Source organism: Macrotis lagotis, chromosome X (assembly GCF_037893015.1).
Source record: "Macrotis lagotis isolate mMagLag1 chromosome X, bilby.v1.9.chrom.fasta, whole genome shotgun sequence".
NCBI lineage: Eukaryota > Metazoa > Chordata > Mammalia > Peramelemorphia > Peramelidae > Macrotis > Macrotis lagotis.
Genome location: NC_133666.1, coordinates 214,417,247 through 214,435,405, shown reverse-complemented (window position 1 = coordinate 214,435,405; position 18,159 = coordinate 214,417,247). Strand labels below are relative to the sequence as shown.

The 18,159-nt window shown below is 32.4% G+C and overlaps 1 protein-coding gene across 3 annotated transcripts in view; it reads right to left on the bottom strand.

Moving 5' to 3' along the window:
• CHD1 (chromodomain helicase DNA binding protein 1) overlaps positions 1 to 18,159 on the bottom strand; it is a 123,357-nt gene that overhangs the window by 52,769 nt on the left and 52,429 nt on the right. For all 3 annotated transcript variants that reach the window (XM_074201502.1, XM_074201504.1, XM_074201503.1), the window contains exons 9-18: positions 15,271 to 15,371; positions 14,956 to 15,134; positions 13,636 to 13,763; positions 9,156 to 9,372; positions 8,953 to 9,042; positions 6,418 to 6,608; positions 5,710 to 5,898; positions 3,070 to 3,232; positions 2,502 to 2,654; positions 259 to 330 (exon numbers count right to left, since the gene is read on the bottom strand). In XM_074201502.1, the coding sequence (XP_074057603.1) occupies positions 259 to 330; positions 2,502 to 2,654; positions 3,070 to 3,232; positions 5,710 to 5,898; positions 6,418 to 6,608; positions 8,953 to 9,042; positions 9,156 to 9,372; positions 13,636 to 13,763; positions 14,956 to 15,134; positions 15,271 to 15,371 (1,483 nt within the window). The remainder of the gene's footprint in view (positions 1 to 258; positions 331 to 2,501; positions 2,655 to 3,069; positions 3,233 to 5,709; positions 5,899 to 6,417; positions 6,609 to 8,952; positions 9,043 to 9,155; positions 9,373 to 13,635; positions 13,764 to 14,955; positions 15,135 to 15,270; positions 15,372 to 18,159) is intronic.

The following is an 18,159-nucleotide window of genomic DNA, read 5'->3' as shown; positions in this document are numbered from 1 at the left end:
ATGTCAGCATAATAATTTAATTCTAAAAAAACCTTTAATATACAGTTCTCTCTAAATAGAACAGGAAAAGTCTTTAATAGTTAAAATAATGAAGAAATCTATTTTGTAATAATTTTCTTAATCCAATTGACATATATGGACATTTCAAGTGTTTTCAAAAAGGCTACAATGATTGTACATATAATTATATCATCATGTTTCCTAAGAGTCACATGTATTTATATTAAATATTTAAATGGGAGAAAATTAAATTCACACCTCAGACCCTTCAGCATTAAAATGATCTAATGCTTGTTTTCTTAATTCTCCTTTGATTGAACCATCTAGTCTCTGAAATGACAAAAATATATAAGTTAAGATAATGTATAGTCAAATCTTATGAGAAAAACAAAATAAAATTGCAAAATAAAGTAATGTAAGTGAAAATATAAAGCTTATTAATAAAACTGAAGAAATTTCAATCTCTCAGTGGATTTAGAGTAAAACAGGTTTTATATTCATTCTTTTAGGAGAGTCATATGGAAATCATTTAAATGAAAAGTTTCTTTAACATCATTTAAAAGATTGTCAAACATTATTTTACTCTATTTTTAACTTTTAATTTTTCTCAACTTACTACCATAGATGGCATTAACTATTAACTTTTCAATTGATTTTTTGGGCAACTATTTCTTTAGGTTCAGAAAAGTTTAGAATAAGATATCTGGAAGCAAAAGGGACTTTAGAGATCACTTAGACCTGTAGTGCCAATCTCAAATGGGGTTGTGGTGGACTACTATATCATACATAAGGAACCCTGATAGCTACATACTAAATTAGAAAATCACATATTAATATCATGTTCTATTTTATTTATGTTTATTTTGCTAAATTACATTTCACATTCCAAATACATTTCAATCTGGTTAGACATCTTTGACCAAGCCCAATCCCTTCACTTATAGATAAGGAAACTAAAGTCTAAAGCATTTAAAGTGATGCATTTGTTTAGGGTCAAAGAGTAGCAATGCCTGGCACTAGGAGTTGTCCTTAGGTATTGAAGACCATAACATCAGGAAAGTGATGTCATGACTTATACAGAACATTTTTACAGTGAGGGGCCATTGTGTAAAGACACCATCTCACTATCCCTTGTGAGTCAAGTGGCCCGACAAGGTGATCATCACAGTTGTTGGTGATCAATAGGAGATCTTGATATTTTTGAGTAAGGCCTTTATCATAATAGCAATAAAGAATTTTATCTTCGGAAATCAACAGTAGAGTGAAGCTAATTTGTCTTTTGATGATCTGATCATCATATAGTAATCTTACAGGGACAAAGAAAATAGTAAAGTTAACTTGTCTCTCTAATTTTATGGCAACAAAGTTTTGACAATACAGTAAAGCTGCTAACTTGTCTCTCCATGGTCTAATTTTTTGGTAACAAATTCTTGACACTAAGATAAAGTTAACCTGTCACTGGATGTCTTAAGTGAGATCTCATTGGATGCCACTGATGCTTTCTAAAACGAGGAACCATCTCTCAGGACGAACCTATTAAGGGCAACCTTGTCCTTCACAAAGAGAACTCTCCCTTGGGCTCACCCAGCTTCTCCAGGACCACTCACATTACCACACTGGCCCCCATCTTCTCTAGTTCAGCCTTCAAAGTAATTCAGAAAAGAACTCTGAAGGTCAAAGTAGAGAAGGGTTCCATGTGAACAGTAGTTGTAACATGAATCAATAACAAGTGATTGACACTACAAAAGGATGGGCCTTCGTTGCCATCAGAACTTATAAACTCAAGAACTTAAGACAGAGGCATTAAAAAAATACCTTAGTATCTTTCCTAGTTAAATCTATCACATTGTTACCAACCCATCACTACCAAATAACTTCACAGGGGTTAGATAGTTCCAGAATCACATTTATTTTAAATGAGTGAGTTGAGCTAAATAAATAGTGATATATTAGGGTTCCACAACCTCAGGGTTTGATCTGATTAAAACATATTAGCAATGTTAATTCAAAAGCATGTTGGCATTATAAGCCTCATGAAGAATAATATATTTGAAATAGTGACCTCTAAACAGAAAATATTTTTATTTCATGCTGAGGCTTCTTATCATTCTGCTTTTCTTATCAAAAACTCTTACTTGGAATATGCCTATCTTTAAGTCATATCCTTGGCTTTGTATCCATCCTTATGACTTTATGCCACTCCCAGAGCTTTAAAAAAAAGCAGGAAATTTATAAGAATTTGGGGAGAATGGCACAGAAAATAGGAAAGTTTTTGGGCAAAGGCAAAGAACGAACAGAAATAAAGTTAAAAAAGGTAAAGAAAACAGGAGTGTTGAAATATAAAAATGCTAAAAGCATGAGTTCTTTTGAAAGGGTTAGAAGATTAATGTCGTTTATCAAAATGTCTAAAAGATAATTTTGTATAATTTTCTTGAAGAGTAGACTAAAATTTAAGAATCAACAATAATAACAGCAGTTCAAGATTGAAGATAAAGTCTTACTTGAAAAGGAAACTGACGATACTTCAAATATTCTGCAAGTATGTCTAACATTCGCACCATTTGAGAGAAAATCAGAACTCTGTTGCCTCGCTCTTTTAGCCGGATCAACAGCTTATCAAGAAGAATTAATTTTCCACTACTTCTGATTAAATGCTAAAGAAGAAATCAGTTGTTATAAAAAAAGATGAAATTAAATGTAATTCATAGTAAACTTGTTACACATAGCTTAAAGAACACGACAAAAATAAAATTAGCTATTTTGAAGTTTTAGTTCATAACTATGCATCTTAAAGACCTATATAAATATGAGCAACTACTATTATATTCAAGGTCCTTTAAAAATCTTTTAATCTGCTTTTCCCACTCTTGCTTCAGTTGAAATTTATTTCCTAATGTATGTCCCTATAGACTGAATTGGTTTTTTTTCCTACACAAAAATTCATCTTATATTTGCCACTTAATACCAAATCTTGGAAAAAATTTCTGCTTTAGACCCATCTTACATCAAACCAATAGACAAACTAGAAGTCAAAACTCTATACAAAATAATAATATGCAAAAAACATACCTGTAAGGCCTCCTGTTTATTATAGAATTCATTATTATCAGGTGGTTTGATGAGGTAGCAATGGTTACAACACTTTTTGAGTTCCATCATTATGTTCAAAAAGCCTGAGGTACTGCCCTTTGAACCTTTGCTAAGGGCTTTGTAATTCCTGGTTAAAATCCATCTAAAACAAAAATCAGAGATGTAGCATGTTTGCTAGAAAAATATACACTTGTGAAATCTTAAAGAACTCATAGCATAACCTAAAATTCCTTAGTGGTTTTCTTTTATGAGTTTTTGTTTTTAATTCTGTACTTCTGCTTTCATCAGTATATATAGAACTCTTGTTGCAGAAGATCTCTCTGCCTAAGCAGAGATAAAATTATATTGCCCAAAACATGACTGACCCCATTAAAACATGGTTAAGTTTAAAAGGTCAGAATTAATCTTCTACCCTAAGTTCTAAAGAAGTTTCAATATATTGAAAAACTAATCACTTTCACATACTCTACAGATCAGTTTAATTGGTCTTAATATTGTTACTCATAAAAGACATTCCAACTTTCTAAGTGATCTCCAATCCTAGAAAAAACTGCCACCTGATCTCTATACCAGTTTCCTTCAAAGCTCAACTCAAATGCTATGTCCTATAGCACTTCTATCTTGATCCTCTTAATATGCTCAGGCTCTTGACCTGGAAATTACTTTTGCATTTAATTTTCTATATGTCTGATTGTTCCCCATTTGATTTTTATCTTTGTATTTTTATCATCTAGCAATGCTTTGTAGATACAAAAACACTCAAATATATTTAGAATCTCATAAATACTGAAGTTCATCATGACAACTGATTCATGACTGCCTATGTAGATTTTGTCCATGTCTCCTACTGAATTGGCTATAGGGGGTCAAAGTCACTATGCTGAAGGAACTTTACAATACTCTGAGAGCAATCAAGTCAATTTTCCTTCTATGTTGAAGATCACCCACAATTTCTCCTGCTATAGCATAGATAAGTGAAGCACACAGGCTGATATGGTTAACCCTGGTCCTTATTATGTGAATGAACCATCTTCTCTATATAATCTAATTTTCCATAGTGACAGCTTTTACTCCTGTTCTTTGAGGTTATTCATTAACTATGTGTTGCAGCCTGAGATGCCTCTCCATTGTACTTTAGATAATATTCACTCTTGGTTCTTCACTGATAGAATGCTCGTATTAAAAAAAAAAAGTTTGCCTTTGCTTTCATGGAAAGCCTGGTATCAATGAAGGAGCTTTGCAATACTATTCAATTCTGGTATCAACTAGTGGCCAATTTATAGTCTGTTTAAGACATGCATACTGATGGACCAGTTTACCAAATGTTTAATCAAATGCCAACAGCCAGCTGGGCTAAGACATTTTTTTTAAATGTACATAAAGCTCTTTGAAACTCTTTTATTAATTTTGTTTTTAGGTTTTTGCAAGGCAAACGGGGTTAAGTGGCTTGCCCAAGGCCACACAGCTAGGTAATTATTAAGTGTCTGAGACCGGATTTGAACCCAGGTACTCCTGACTCCAGGGCCGGTGCTTTATCCACTGCGCCACCTAGCCACCCCCTATTAATTTCTTTTAGCAAAGTTTTATATGGGGCGGCTAGGTGGCATAGTGCATAAAGCACCAGCCTTGGAGTCAGGAGTACCTGACTTTATTATTATTTATTATTATTAAGTACATATCAGGTACACTTAATAATTACCTAGCTGTGTGGCCTTGGGCAAGCCACTTAACCCAGTTTGCCTTGTAAAAACCTAAAAAGAAAAAAAAGAAAAGTTTTATATGTGATTTTCTCTGTAAAATGATTTGGAAATCTTTCTTTTTTTTTTAAGATTTTATTTATTTTGAGTTTTACAATTCCCCCCCCATCTTGCTTCCCTCCCCCCACCCCCCCACAGAAGGCAGTTTGTTAATCTTTATGTCTGAATGTGATGAGAGAGCAATCATATCCTCAAAGAAGAAACATGTATTATGAGATATAGCAGAATTACATAAAAGATAAGTTTTTTTTTAAATTAAAGGTAAATGTCTTTGGTCTTTGTTCAAACTCCACAACTCTTTCTCAGTAAACTAAGATATTTTTCATCCACAAGGATGGTTAAGTCAAACTTCTTTGAGTGATTACAGATCTCTTCCACTGCAATATTGTGGGACTTAATGAAATCAAAATAGAATGTTTCCCTCAAACAAGAGCCACTGGAGTTCCAACAATAGGACCTCCTCATTCAAAAAAATTAATCATGAGAAAACTTTTTTACCAGTCCTTAACTACAATGCTAGGGCATAATAAGGTGGTGCAGTAGTGTACCTGGCTTATAATTAGGAAGACTCATTTTCCTGAGTTCAGATCTGGCCTCAAATCATATTAGGTATGTGGCTAAAGACAAGTTTCTTAAACCCTCTTTGCTTCAGCAGGTCCTCAGCTATAAAATAAGTTGAGGAAGGAAATGGTAAATAATCCCTGTATCTTTGCCACAAAAAATCAAAATGGGATCCTGAAGAGTAGTGTAGGACACAACTTAAAGGACTGAGTAGCAACAATACACTACTAAACAGTTCATGAATCAAACTGGTTTTTACAATCAAATAAGTTCAGAATGTACTGTGGGTGATGCAACTTACTTGTAATATTGCTTCTGCAATGCACTCATTTCCATTCTCAAAATCTGTTCAACTTTGGCAGGCAGAGATTTTTCAACATCTTTCTTAACCCGACGTAAGAGAAAAGGTTCAAGTTCCTTGTGGAGACTTGCATATCCATATTCTCTCCCTTTGCCATGTTCCTCTTCAAAATCTTCCCAGGAAGAAAATCTTAAACATGATTGGACTCATTATTGAAGGAAATGAAAACTTCAGTTTAAAGTAAGTCATTAAAAATACAGTTTTCACCAAATAAGACGTGTGCATGTGCGTGTGCGTGTGTGTGTGTGTGTGTATACGTGTCAATATATCTCAAACTTTGAATTTTCTATTACTCTGCTAAAATCCTCCCCCAGTTCCCCCAAGAAATACATATAGTCTTTTAAGTCAAGGTGAATTTAAATTATTAATTAATTTCAGTTAATCTTTAAAAAAAATAAAACAAGGAATATATCTGAACATCATTGCACATCATTGCATTCATTGTAAAGGCTTTTAAAGTGTTTTCAATATTTTGAGACTTCTAATCAGTTTTTAATTGCTAAGTTAAAACTTCCTTTATCTTTTTCACAGAAAAAATTTCCATAGTCACAATACTAAATTACTATAATTAAGTTTAAATTTTTTAGCCTCCCCCCAAAAATATTTTTAATAATCTGGAATGAAATTTCATTCTCATAGTTGGCTTACTTTTCTGGCATGATGAAGTGGAGTAAAGACCAGAGCTCTTTGAGGGAATTTTGTAGAGGGGTTCCCGTAATGAGAAGACGATGATTGGATTTAAAGTCTATTAAGGTCTTATATAAAAGTGAGTCGTCATTCTTTAATCGATGAGCTTCATCTACACCTATGAATGCCCAATTTAGGCCACCAAGGAATGCCTTGAATATGAAGTCACATATTTTAATTAGAAGATGTTACTTAAATCTTTAATACAAAAAGCAAATTTAATTTAATTCTGCTAAGTACTTTCCCAGAATTTACGACTAAGGCAGAATATCATGATCATGAAGAGTAAAGTTAACTGAATACTAACTACAAGACATTTTTTATAGGCTAGTAACCACAGGATCATCTTAGGTCAAAGTTCTGTAAGGTATCTTATATAGGATATACAATCTAATATTCTCCTTTTACATGAGAAAAATTGTAGTTCAATTAAGTGATTTGTCCTAAATAATACAGGTAGTAGTAGATAGTGAAGGCAGGATTCTAACTAGTGTCTTCTAAGTCAGAACCTATGCTATGTTCACTGTACCATGCTGATTCCTTGGGTAAGTGATATCCCATTAGTAGGTAGAAATTTGATGGGTTTAAGTTAGATTCTACACATATAGGTACATGAGACTAGGCTATATTTTTCTATCTTCCTTCTTGTCTGTAAAGATGTTGAGGTTGAATAATTAGCATTTTATAGCCCTTTACTCACATCTGTTTCATTTGATGAAAAAAAATCCATGAAGCAGGGTTATTATTATCTCCATTTTCTAGTTGAAGAAAATGAGAGCTTGAAATAAAATCTCCATTTTATTGAGAAGAAAAATTAAATAACTTTGTCTAGTGTCAGACTATTAAGTGACAGAGGTGGTATTTGAATTCATCCATTATGTTACCTGTTTTTTCTTCCCCCCGTTTGGAGGGGAGGGATAAACAACAAAGAAGGCTTTTAATATTCCTGTACCCTTATTAATCTCTATAGCACTGGTAATAAGGAGAGCAGAAAGGTGACAAAAAAGGAGAAGGAAAGGTTTGAAGTAGAAAAAACTAATTTCAAATCCTGCCTCAATACTAAAGAGTTGTGTGTTTCTAGAAGCCTCAATTTTATCATCTTATAAAATATAGCTCAATTTGATGGTCTTTTCTAGGTCTAAATCTCTGACCTTATAAATACTGTAAATGAAGTCATTTCAACTCCCTTTCCTAGGATTCTAACAACATTCATTAATCTTGACTTTCATCTCTGTTAGAAATTATAAGTTAATACAGAAATGGACTAAAGATGACAGAAAAAAATACAGCATAGTAGTGATGGCAGATGATGCTTTATTCTCTTATGTTCTTATTCTACTTAATACAAGCTTAACAATAGGACAAGAAATTAATAATATCTTGAAGGATCAAATTATGTCAGTTGATATAGTGTATTTTTTTTTTTAGATTTTGACAAGGCAAATGGGGTTAAGTGGCTTGCCCAAGGCCACACAGCTAGGTAATTATTAAGTGTCTGAGACTGGATTTGAACCCAGGCACTCTTGACTCCAGGGCTGGTGCTTTATCCACTGTGCCACCTAGCCGCCCCTAATATAGTGTATTTTTTAAAAAATACATTTGACAAAGAAAACAGAAAAAATAGGATGAAAATTTATGCTTCAAAGTAAAATTGTTTTTATTTCAAAGTCTTTTGGCATACTTAGTCCTTCTAGTTAATATTAAACAGGATAAAACTGATATAGCCTTACTAGCTAATTCTACTAACCATTACTCTTATAAGCCAAGAGGCAGTTATTTAATCAAGTTGAAGACATTGTAACAATAAGACGGTTTTTTTTAAAGTGTCTCTTTTCTTTGTAAATATCCATGAGTTCATCAACATGAACTTCTGATGCAGAAACCTAATGTAAATCAGCAAATCATGAGTAATTAAAATCTTAGAATGTTACCACTGATACCAAGAGATTCATGTAACTTGCACATCACCACAGAGCCCTTAGGTATCACTTAAAACCAGATTTGCTTGATGATAAAGTCCTATATCCATTATAACATGTCTCCAAAAATCCCAATAACAATATCAATTATAGTTCAGAGTATATAACTCACAAAAAACCTCTGAGATAGACCTAGAGTTACTGACTTACTCTAGTAAACATAAAACTAGTAAAAGTAGCAGTCAAGATTATAATGGGATCTCTTCCCAAGTCCTGCAATTCTTCCACTGGAATATAATTTTATATCTAAGACAGTATTTAAGTCTCTATATTCTTATTTTACACCTAAAGAAATTAATATATTTAATTTTTTCCCTTAAGGTATTTAAATCATCTTGATTTAGTAAAGAGCAAAGTAGTCATCGACAAATTTTAAGACTCTACAAATACATTGTAATATGGACACCATAAGAAATAATGTTAATAGAAATGATTCCTACTCTCCTGACAACACAGATAACCTTATATATGTAATAAATACAGAAAAGAACCTATTTAATGATCAGGCATTACATACCTTATCTTTCAGTAAAATTTCATAAGTTGTCAAAAGAATATTAAATTTTAACCGTTTGGTTTGAAGATGCATCCATTCATGTGTCCTTATCTAAACAAACCAAAAAACATAGTCTCAAACAAAATATTTTAATAGAAAAATTCAAAAACTTTACTCATTTCTAATGAGATATGTCTTACTATAGTTGTGTTTAAACAACTTACCATATTTCTGCTGTTAATATCCCCTAAATATACCACAGCATTCATCTGGGGAGCCCATGTCTGAATTTCTCTTTGCCAGGAAGTAAGGGTGGAAAGTGGCACTACTAATAAGAAAGGCCCATATAATTGGTGTTCATGGAAAAGATAGTTAAGAAATGAGATCGTCTGTATTGTTTTTCCAAGGCCCATTTCATCAGCAAGTATACAGCTATTTCCTCTACAAAATACAAGAAAAGAAGTGTTTTCTCACATTGCAAATACTTATTCAACAAACATTTACTCAGTATCCATTTTATATGACACTGTGATAAGTATTGAAAGCAATAAAAAATGTCACAGTCCCTTATGAGCTCTCTGTAGACAAGAAAGACAAAGAAAAACACTGAATGGAGAACCAGAAATGACTGAGAAGGAAAATAGGAGAAAAGAAGAAAAAGAGGAAAGAAAGGAACAAAGGATAAAAAGTATCTCTCTTTTCTTATCCTGTGTGTCAAGTTATTGAAATTTTTGGTCATAAAAAAAGCTACCTTGTAGTCTTTTTTTTCAAGAGTGAGTTCTACAAAGGAAAACATCCTTTTGGCCCAAGAGGCATTGAACTACCTAAACTAATTAAATAAAAGTTTAAAAAAAGGGAAACTTACCCATTAAATAATCATTATTAAACCAGAAGGATCAGAAACGATTAACCTAACTTCCAGAGTGAAGTTTCAGAGACAAATAGCAGTAGAATAATAAGGAGATAGAAGAAGTGAGTATATTATAGAGACTTGGAATAATGGGTTCTGAGCCAATGAATATAAACAATTAATCAGATTCCTATAAAAATGTAGCCAAGTTATTCAAGGAAAATTAACAAGTGACATACTGGCTGAAAGAGAATAAGGTGTCTATTTTAGTTACATCTGCAAGGTTTGCTTTTTAAAATGGAAAAGTTACTTCACAATAGTTGATTGACTCTGAATATGAGAAATGGGATGCAAGTCCTGCCTATACATATATGATATGGAACTCTCATTCAGCAACTCAATCTCTCAAGGCTCATAAGAACCATGAACTAAATTGAAGTCCTCTAATTCCAAATACAGACTTTCATTTCATCATTCTGTGTTATCAATCAGGTCTTTAAACTATCTGAATGGGAAGAAGGGGTAGTCTGACAGTCAGCTTTATAGAGAGCAAAAGTAAATTTACATGAGTATCATGGCAAACTAAACATTTATGAGTGTAAAAAAATTATTTTAAAGGCTGGAATATATTGCTCTAGATCACTGCTTTCCAAAATTGCTTTGGAGGGTAGGTAGAGAACAAAAAAGCCCATAGAGAGACAACCAATAAACATTAGGAACTTACAATGTACCAGGCAATGTGCTAAGGATAGAGGACAAAAAAAGAAAGGCAAAAACCTTCAGTGCTTGTATAAGGAGTTTTCATTCTAACAAAGGAGCCATCACTGAAATAACAATGTAAGTAAAGACAGAATAATAACAATAGATAACATTTATATAGGGTTTTGTGATTTATATAGTTTTACAAGTATTATCTCATTTGATCCACCATCAGGAGTAAACAGAGGGTAATCTCAGAGGGAAAGGCACTAGTTACTTAAAGTATAAGGACTCAGACAAGAGGAGAGATTTCAATTGAGTTTTAAGGAAACCAAGAATTCTAAGAAGCAGCAATTAAGAGAGAGAGAGAGAGAGAGAGAGAGAGAGAGAGAGAGAGAGAGAGAGAGAGAGAGCACGAGAGAGAAGCAAAAAAGAGAGCTTGTGCAAAGGCACCAAATAAGACAGAAAGGAGGCCTGCCTATTTTGACTAAATTATGGAGAGTGTAGAAAAGAATAAAGTGGAAGAAGACTGGAAAGGCAGGAAGGGAAGAGTTTATGAAGAGCTTTAAATGCCAGAAAGAGAAATTTATATTTGATCCTAGAATAGACAAAAAGTCAGGAAGTAAGGGTGGAAAACGGTACTATGAATAAAAAAGGCCCATATAATTGGTGTTCATGGAAAAGACAGTTAAGAAATGAAATCACCTGTGTTGTTTATTGAGTACATTGATTGATGCAGTTCACTGATTGAGGAGACTGGGGGACATGTGACTGGACCAGCACTTTTGGAAAACTACTTAGGCATGACTGGGGTGGGGAGGTACTTGAATAAAGGAATGCAATTAAACTGCTGCAATAACCCAGGCTACCAGAAGCTGAGGGTGACATTAAGGTTATAAATATGGAAGAATGGTGGTACCCTTAATTGTTATAAGTAAGCTTGGAAGATGGGACAGTTTTAGGGGACTTGTTGAGTTTCATATAGCTAACAAAATACTGAGTTTGAGAAATCCAGGTAATACATGTAAAGCTCTGTATAAATCATAAAGCACTATATAAGGGTTAACTATTGTTATTATATTGTCTTTACTTCTGGATGATGTGAGACTGAAGCTTAGGAGAAACTAAGGCAGGATATATAGATTTGGGAATCATTCATATCATTGTTTATGAAACTTCTTGGGCTAAGGATTCCCTTTATAGTCTTAAAAACTATTAAGGACCACAAAAAGCTTTTTTGTAATGTGGATTATAACTACTGATATTACCATATAAAAATTAAAACCGACAAATTTTAAATAATAAAAATATACAATAAACTATGTTACTATAATATTTGAAAATTATTATTTTGAAAATAAAAAATAAATTCTTTTTGTGGACTTGAGATATAGGTAACAGTAACTGAGTAGATTAAAGAACTGGGATGCTAGGATGTGTGAGGGAAGAGAAGACTGTGACAGAGTTTAAGGGTTCACTAATATGGCAATTAGTAATGATAAGATCTAGGGTAGTATTATTTCCATGTGAACCTGAGGAGGAGGGGAAGGACAGGTCATGGCAATGCAGGAAGAAACTATTAGAACTTGCATTTATATTTATTTTTTAATCCCAAAACAAATTAAGCTGCATTAATACTTGACACGGGTGCCTTCACAAAGCATTTTAGATAGCCATATGTCCTAGGAGGCATCCAGAGGGAAGAAGCAAAATTTCTACAATGTGGAGATGATAGAGGCACTTCTTAACTGCTTTCACTGCATTATAACAAGTTTACATGAATATGAATTACACTTTTCTAACATAAACTAACTCTTTTAAAGATTATTAAAGCATTAAATGGCCTAAAAGTTCCCTACAATGAAAGCATGAATTGAATGCTATTACAAATGAAATAAGAATAAGGTGGAGCTGACACTTTACCTGTTTGTATTATCAACATTTTGTGTGCTTTATTACAAAGTAAAAAATTATCAAGGTAAGTTGAAATATAAATATTTTATTCTCATTAGAAATACTGATTTTTTTGTTACATCAAAAAAAAAGGGATTTTGTATCATTTCTATATAATTTTAAAATGACTCATTTCATTTTTTTCATACTGTTAAATATCTATTTTTTTCTGAATTACACTAAATATATTAGCACAATAGGTTAAGTATATACTTTACAATGAAATAAATATACATATAAGAGGCATGCTCAAAAATAGTTTACTGGTGAAGTGAGTGATCAAAAACCACTGGTCTAGCTTATCTCTGGATCTATATAACCTGTGCTATAAGAAAATACGTTTTCGTTGAATATTGTAACATTTTAATTTTAAAAACTGAGCAAAAAAAGGCTATAGAAGGAAATAATTTGATTTAATGAAAAAATATTTTTTGATTTCTCTAAGTACATACACATTTAAAACATACAAAAATGAAGTATTTTCACAGTTATTCCAAAAATTTTGGGAAAAGTAAGTGTCAACTTTGAAAAAAGTAAATGACAATAGAAGGAAAAATGGGGAAAGCAAAGGCTGAATTTAAGCATGAGTAGGAATTAAGATAGGGAAATCAATAACAACTGACGAATAGTAAAAAAAAAAAGATGGGTATTAGAGGAGTGGCATAAATAAATCAGAATGGACCGAGGTTGAAGAAATGGTAACTAAGTGACAACCAGTTATCTACTGAAGATAGAAAAGTCACACAAGAAGTTTAGAAAAAGCAGGAAAGATGTAGAGCACCCTGACTTGGGTTTTAAATTGGAGGTGCTATTAAGTGGAATTGAGGAAAGTAGTAGAGGTAACTAAGAAAAGGGTCTCAGGAATGTAGAGACACAAAGAGGGAAAGTCAAGTTCAGAGGAATATCTTCCACCTTCAAGTCTATTGCCACTTAAAATTAACTGAAAAGTAGTACCCAAAGGACAGAGTAGGGACATTATTGGGCAATGTTTGAGATAACATTTGTAAAGAGCATGTCACATAAAAGGCACTTAATAAAGGCTTGTTTCCCCCACCCCCACCCCTTCCACTCTCTTCTAATAATGGCTTAGAGTTATTTCATTCTGTTAAAGTAAATCTTTGGAAATCATTATCTATATCTATCCTACCTAAATTCAAAATATTCTCTATGAGTCTGAAAAAAAATTCATGGTATATACTCACTTGCACCAAGAATGAGCAAGCCAATTTAGACCATTCAACTGATAATCTCTTAATTCTAAACCTTCTGGTCCCCCAATATACGATGGTTGCTTCTTCAGGGCAACAAATCTTGGCCTTTGTTTTAATACCTTGGGAGAAATGAGCATTAGTATACAGACCTACTAAACATAAGAATCAACACTTTAGTTAATTGATAATAATCTTGGATAATCATCATAAATTTCTAAAAAGCCCTTTAATATCAGTTTTCATAGGAAAAACTTTAATGATTCCATGATTACAAAAAATAGTTGGCAATACCGTTGAAAAAAGAATTTTAGTTCAAAAGGCAAAAATGAAAGGTAGGAGAACAGAGTGAATAGTCTTTCTTGACAAATACCACAAGAGTTACCTAAACATTTGACATTACCCCTTTATATTTATAACAAATTAAGTATCCAAAATTCACAAGCAATACTACTGCCAAGTTTAACTCAGTACATCTGAACTATCTTTGACCTGATTAAAAAAATAAAAACCAGACAAAATAGCAAGACAAGTTTGAGAGAATAGTCACTGTCACTTAAATCCTGGCTCTTCTATCTAATTTGCCTGTAAAAAAATTATTATTATTTGATTACACTTCCAATAACTGAAATTAAGCTCTCAGTCCAACAAAGAATAAAGAAAACAATAAGTGGGATAATAAAGTATTGTCCTAAAGAATAATAAAGAAACAAATAAAATAGTATAGATCCTCTACTTTCTCTTCCTCATCAATCCTTTCATTCAATTTTTTTGTTACCCTTTTCTTCCTCATGGCAAGTAATCTATTATTTTGCAAATCAATGCCCCTTTATTTATAATATTGATTAATAAATGGAGCATGCATTTACATTCTGAACCTGATTTGAAAAAACTTGAATGTAGAATATGATACATTATGTTTTCAGTATCTATTTCTACATTGTTTCTTTCCCTTTTAAATAGATCTCATTTTTTGAGGTTTGAACATATATTCAGATATACGATATTTTTATTTCATAAGAACTTTGCTATCACTTTTCTTTGCCATTTCTGAAATGTCCAATCTACTCCAACCACTCTCACACTACATCTAATTTTACTTATGCTTCCTACTTGTATTTCCCCAACTGTAAAATGCCTTATTTGCTTAGTTGCCTGCAAAACAATCAAGCCACAAATATATCCATGTATGTTCATCTAAAACCTGTGCTAATCACTAACAAAGACCTTTTATTAATGTTTCCAGATATTTAGGTCTCAGAAATATAATTATAATCATGATTTAAATATTAGAAAATTTCAATTTATACTTACTTTGCAATCTTTAAAGGGAGTGGTTTTAGATTGATTCCTGCTGAAATATTCATCTATGCGTGGCTGAAACTTTTTGGAAATAAGAGCCCCATCTTCCCAGCTACACTCTGAATAGGGGAGGCCCTGCCATTTGCAATAATAATCAGGATACCCAGCTGCTGACTTTTGATTGGAATGAGCTGTGAAATATAGAGATATTGATAGTTTTTCAATTTATGCTTACTCTTAAAAGAACCATAAATCAAAATAAAATTATCTATGGAGATGACAACTTAAAGGATAAAGAAGAGAAATGAAAATTATATGATTACTGACCAATTATTCTCTCCACTATCTGATACTGCTTATGTAGATCATCTGTAAGTTCTTGCTGGCAATTATAATATTCTACATCTTCTGGAGAAGCATTTTTCAACCTAAGAAACAAATAATATTTCACATTTTTCATTTAGCAGTTTAATAACTTTTCTTTTTAGTTCTTAGACAAGTTATACAAGGAAGGAGAAATAGAACAGAAGAAAATGTTGGGAAAAGAAGCAAGAGTAAACGACATACACACACACACACACACACAAGTCATGAAGGAGGCAATACAATTTTCAAGCTTTTCTCAAGATAAGTAAAATTGGGGAGCATAATGAAAGCCTGACAAAAATTTGAAGTTATGGTAGAGTAGAAAAGTTCTTCCAACATTCCCCTTGAATAACTTTAAAATAAAGTCTTAAACTGAATTCTAGGCAGTGCAAACAAAAGATCAGACTGAGATGTCTTTCTAAGTCAAAGACAAGATAGGAAGATGGAAAGAGATCTGTGAGAAAGGGAAGGAAGTAGACCTGGAAGCAGTCATGTGAATGAAATATCTCAGGTAGGGAGGTAGGTGGTGTGACAGAAGCAACAGCAGTCTTGGGAACTCTCAAGCCAGAGATGGTAAGGGAAAGATTACAGGGAGCCTCTGTGGTAATAGGGAATGCAGGAAAATATACTGTTTGGCAAATCCATCACTTATAACTTCTTACAGGTGCAGAAGGAAATTGAGGGGTTCTCTCAAGGGGACTAAATTCTTTCAGTGAAGATGGAGTGGGTGCCCTAAGGACCAACTATTTAGCAACTCTGTGTTCATATCCATGATTAAGACAGTTAAAAGGTGAAAAAGAGCACTCTCAAGAGGAAATGGAGACCCTGAGGGAAAGAAACATTTCCAGTATCAAGGAGCAGAATCAATTGTCATACTATCAGAGCTTTGTCTAAATAAGAATAAGAGCGCGGACCAAGAGAGCAATGACTATACTTCTCCCCAAATCATACTACTTTGGAAGAAAACAGAATCTAAACATAAAGAGCTAATATTGTGACAATAACTCAGAAGATAGTGAAATCAAAATAGTTATAAACAAAGCTTCCAAGAAAAACAAAATAAAAATGAATTAAACATAAGCCTAAAAGGAATTCCTGGAAGAGCGAGCTATCTATCTATCCATCTACCTATCTATCTATCTTCAAAATCACAAAACAGTAGAAGAAAAATTAAGTAAAGAAATGAAAACAAAAGAAAAGTAAAAGAAAAGAGGCAGTGATAAAGAAGGCAGTCGTCAGAAACAAAGTATAATTTATAGGAGGGATCAGATAAAAAGAGAGAGAAGAGGGAATGATAAAAAATTAAATGGAAGGAAAAGTAGATAATCATAACTGTGAGTGTGAATATGAGGAACTCATCTATAAAATGAAAGCAGACTATAGAAGAGATTAGAAAGCATAATCCAACAATATGTTGTTTACAAGAAACACACTTGAAAAAGGAAAACAGTAAAAATATAAGGCTGCAGCAGAATCTATTCTGTTTCATCTGAAGCAAAATAGGCAGGAGTAGCAACCATGAACTCAGAAAAGCCAAAAGTAAAAACAGACCCGATTAAAAGAAATAAGCAGGCAAACTTTTTTTACCTAAAGGGAACCATAGAAAATTAAGCAAAATCAATACAAAATACACATGTACCAAATGACATGGACTCCAGATTTTAAGAGGACTCTAATCCAAAAATCTCAATCTAATCTAAAGACTCTAGAACTAAGAATCCATTCTTAAGAGGAAAAGTTAAATGAATTACAAGAGGAAACAGTAAAACGATACCAGTAGGACATCTCAACTTTCCCCTCTCAGACATAGATAAATATTTAAATTTAAAATAAATAAGAAGGAAGTGAAGGATATATGATAGAGAATTAAATATAATAAACCTCTGGAGAAAGCTGAATGGGAACAGAATGGAATGTACTTTTTTCCTCATCCGTACATGACACCTTCACAAAAACTGACCTCCCATTAGGGCATTAAAAACCTCACAACCAAATGGGAAAAAAAAATATTGAATATATCTTTTTCAGATCATAATGAAATGAAATTACATTCAATAAAAGAACTCTGGAAAATAGATTAAAAATAATTTGGAACTAAATGATCTAATCCTAAAGAATGAGCAGGGAAAACAACAAATCATAGAATCAATAATTTAATTAAAGAGAATGACAACAACATTTCAAAATTTGTGGGATGAAGCCAAAGCAGTACTTAGGGGAAAATTTACATGTCTAAATAAAATAAAATCAATAAAAGAGAAAAAGCGTAGATCAATGAATTGGTCATATAATTAAAAAAGAACAAAAAAAATACCCAAACACAAAAATGGAGATCTGAAAATCAAAACAGATTATAAAATTAAAAGTTAAAAAAAAACCAAAACATTGACCTAATAAAGAAAACTAGGTGCTACTATTCTTAACACACACACACACACACACAATAAAACAGATGAAAAAGCCAAATTATCAGTATCTGAAGAGTGAATACACCATTAATTAAGATGAAACTAAAGAAATTGTTATTTTGAACAATTACAGGCCAGAAAAACTGATGATCTATATGAAATGAATGAGCATTACAAAAATAACAAAGGAAGAAGATTTAAATTAAATTTAGAAAAAGGAATTGAACAAACTATCAATGAACCCTCTAAAAAAGAAAGTTTATAGCACCAGATAGATTCACATGTGAATTTTGCCAAATATTTAAGAAACAATTCCAATACTATATAAACTATTTGAAAAAATATCTGAGTCCTACAAAATTCTTTTTATGACCCAAATATAGTTTTGAGACCAAAACCAGGGATAGTAAAAACAAAGAAACTGATAAACCAATTTCCTTAG